General features: G+C 41.8%; 1 protein-coding gene across 1 annotated transcript; it reads left to right on the forward strand.

The window, feature by feature from the left end:
• Positions 1-746: 746 nt before the first annotated feature.
• On the forward strand, positions 747-1,640 carry LOC123067309 (disease resistance RPP13-like protein 4). Its single transcript, XM_044490161.1, has one exon. It carries the CDS (start codon positions 747-749, stop codon positions 1,638-1,640), a length of 894 nt encoding a protein of 297 aa, XP_044346096.1.
• The last annotated feature ends 1,939 nt before the right edge of the window (positions 1,641-3,579 follow it).

Genomic DNA, 3,579 nt, shown 5'->3' on the forward strand with positions numbered 1-3,579 from the left:
GAGATGTGTTATGTGATGTGATATGATGGATGATTTGAATTCGACCTGGAGTTTTCCTGATTTGAATATGAAACAACTTTGTCCAAACATTTCTTTCAAAATCTGAGATCTAATATTGGACAAATATTTGGGCTGGAAAAGGCAACAACCGAACAAGCATTGGACTGTTTAAAAAGCAAAACAAAAAAACCTTAGAAAATAAAAAAAAGAAATATACTGCAAAAAAGGCCGAGGCCCCCTAGTATGGAAAAACCTAACAAAAAGGCCGAATTGTAGGGTATGGCCCATGCTGAAATTAATAGGAAAAAAATACATTAAAAAGGCCGAATTGTTGGGCTAGGCCCATGTAGAAAATCGAATTGGACCGGGCTAAATCTTGTGCCACATAGCTTGCCACGCTGGATGCCTACGTAGCCTGGGGAGGTTGCTAGTGACCAAAACGCCACAATGGACATATTTTGGTCATAAACGTCTTCGACCATTCCAGAAGAAAGGTCGCTATAGTCAGTTTACGACCGGCAGCTTTTGACCTTCTGTTTTTGGTCAAAAAAAGGTCGCAAATGAAAAACAATGACCTTTCAGTGACCAATAGTCAAGGTCACAAGTTGACATATTTCTTGTAGTTTGTTTGGATTAGAAGCCTCAATAAGAAGATAGAGAACATTTCAAAGGACAAGATATTTGTAACTTTTGTAACTTTCAACAGTAGTACACAATCTACAGGAAATGGTTAAACATTCAAACTGATGAGAAGTTCCAACCTTGTTGAGCCAAACCTTGTGGGGAAAGAGATCATACATGCTAGCAGGAAGTTGGTGAACTTTGTTGTTGCTCACAAGGACAATAAACCTTACAAGCTTGCTATTGTTGGAACTGGAGGAGTTGGTAAGACAACACTAGCTCAGAAAATATACAATGACCAACAGATAAAGGGAAGCTTCAAAATTCATGCATGGATTTGTGTTTCGCAAGACTACAATGAAGTTACTCTTCTAAAAGAGGTTCTCGTGAATATTGGTGTGCATGATGAGCAAGGTGAAACCAAAGGAGAGCTACCGAAAAAGCTTGCAGAAACAATCGAAGGCAAGAGTTTCTTTCTCGTTCTAGATGATGTGTGGAAGTCTATTGTTTGGACAGATTTACTAAGAACTCCATTACATGGGACATCTGCGGGAGTACTATTGGTAACCACAAGAGATGATCAAATTACAAAGAGAATAGGTGTACACCATACTCATCGAGTTGATCCCATGTCAGTAGACGTGGGATGGGAGCTACTTTGGAAGAGCATGAACGTTAATGAAGAGAAAGATGTGCAGAATTTAAGAAACTTAGGGATTGAGATTGTGCATAAATGTGGCCACCTGCCTCTTGCAATCAAGGTTACATCTAGTGCTTTGGTAAACAGAGATCTAACGGAGAATGAGTGGAAACGGTTTTTTGGCAAATATGCTGGCTCCCGGTGCATGTTCTCTAATGAAATAGAAGGAGCTTTATATCTAAGTTATGATGAGTTACCACATAGTCTGAAGCAGTGTTTCCTTTATTGTGCTTTGTACATTGAACATTCTGTCATTCGCCGTGGTGAAGTTACCCGGTTATGGTTAGCTGAAGGATTCGTCGAGGAGCAACAAGGCTAACTACTAGAAGACATAGCAGAAGAGTACAACTACGAGCTAATCCATCGAAATCTCCTCCAACCAGATAAAACATATTTTGACCAGGCTTATTGTAGAATGCATGACCTCTTGAGACAGCTCGCTTTAACTATATCCAGAGAAGAATGTTTTATTGGAGATGGTGAAACATTAAGGGGTCAAAATATATCAAAACTACGACGTGTTACTGCTGTGAGCAAGAAGGATAAATTAGTGTTACCTAGCATGGATAAGGAAGTTAAGGTGAGGACTTTCCTAACTATTCATGGTCGACGGAACATTGAGGATACATTGTTCAAGAGATTTCCGCTTCTTCGTGTTTTGGTACTGAATTACTCACTTGTACAAAGCATTCCAGACTATATAGGACAACTGATACATCTACGCCTATTTAATCTAGATTATACTACCATATCTTGTCTTCCGGAATCCATTGGTTCCTTAAAGAACCTTCAAGTGCTGAGCTTGAGAAAGTGTAATGATCTGCACACTCTTCCTTTGGCAATGACCCTTTTGTGCAGTTTAAGATGTCTTCATCTTTTTGGCACCGAAATAAACCAGGTTCCAAAAGGCATAGGGAAACTGAAGTTCCTCACTGATATAAGGGATTATCCTGTTGGTGAAGGGGAGCTGGAAGAATTGTATTCTTTGTCGCAGATGAGGTATCTTGCTCTTGTTAAATTGGAAAGAGCATCCCATTGCAGTACAAATACAGTGCTAACAGACAAAAGGCATCTAAAAGAACTAAGATTGTTGTGGACTGAATGTGGAGATGGGCCATATCCTGAAGATGTTAGCATTGCTGAGAAGGTATTTGAACATCTTATACCTCCAAGCAACCTGGAAAACCTACATGTTTTAGGATTCATTGGCCAGCGGTGTCCTGACTGGTTTAGTACCAATTGTTTGTCTTCACTAATACACTTGTTCCTTGGAGATGTACGATCATGTGTGCATCTTCCACCGATTGGGAAGCTACCCAACTTGAAATATCTGAGAATTGAGGGAGCATATGCGGTTACCAAGATTGGACCTGAATTTACTGGCTGCTGGAATGTTGATCCCATATGCAATGTTTTTTTGAACGGTCACCGGGGGGGGGGGGAGAGCTTCCCCACCTGAATATATTACCACTCAAAAGGGTTTTAGAGAATTACAACAGAGATAAGTTACTACATCAGCCTTTTAGGATGTAGCTGAGGATAGGAAGTACAGCCATTGCTTAGCGAATAATTTGTCCTCCTTCTTTTTGAACCTAAACACCCAGAGAGAGAAGTCATTTACAATGTTGCGAAGCGTGGTTCTGTGAGAATGATCCTCGTTTCTGAAGACTAGTGCATTCCTTGAGTCCCAAAGTTTCCAAGATATAGTGAGAGCGACGGATGGCCAGATGTTGGGGTTGAGGCCTGGAAGCGTTTGGTGTTGAAGCAGGTTTTTGAGAGAGGTTGGAGCGTGCAACCCCAAGGCAGCCCATACTTGTGTAGCATAAGAGCAGCAGGAGATGAGGTGAAGCGCATCTTCATGAGGGTCTTGACAGCGGGGACATGCAGCTGTTTGAGCAATGTGCTTGCGAAATAAGTTGGCCTTCGTGTTTAGCCGATCGCGTAGGAGTAGCCAGGCAAAGATCTTGACCTTGATCGGGACTTTAGAGGCCCAAACAAGGTCGTGATATGGGTCGATGTAGTCTTCAGCAACAATAGTGGAGTATGCGTTCTTTGCTGTGAACGGCAGGCCATGTGTGAGCGACCGTTCGTCCGGTTGGTCGACCTGTTGGAAATCCTGCAACAACAACAACACGCAATCCAGCTCGCGAGCAGTAGCATTAGATAGACGATTCCACAGGTTCGTTAATAAGCTGGTTTGCCAGACAGTAGCCACTAAAACCTTGTCATCAATGGAGTGTGAGTATAGGTTGGGAAAA

Source organism: Triticum aestivum, chromosome 3B (assembly GCF_018294505.1).
Source record: "Triticum aestivum cultivar Chinese Spring chromosome 3B, IWGSC CS RefSeq v2.1, whole genome shotgun sequence".
NCBI lineage: Eukaryota > Viridiplantae > Streptophyta > Magnoliopsida > Poales > Poaceae > Triticum > Triticum aestivum.

Bases quoted from the DNA above. Each gene is read 5' to 3' on its own strand.
- LOC123067309 (XM_044490161.1), top strand. From the start codon at position 747: ATGAGAAGTTCCAACCTTGTTGAGCCAAACCTTGTGGGGAAAGAGATC.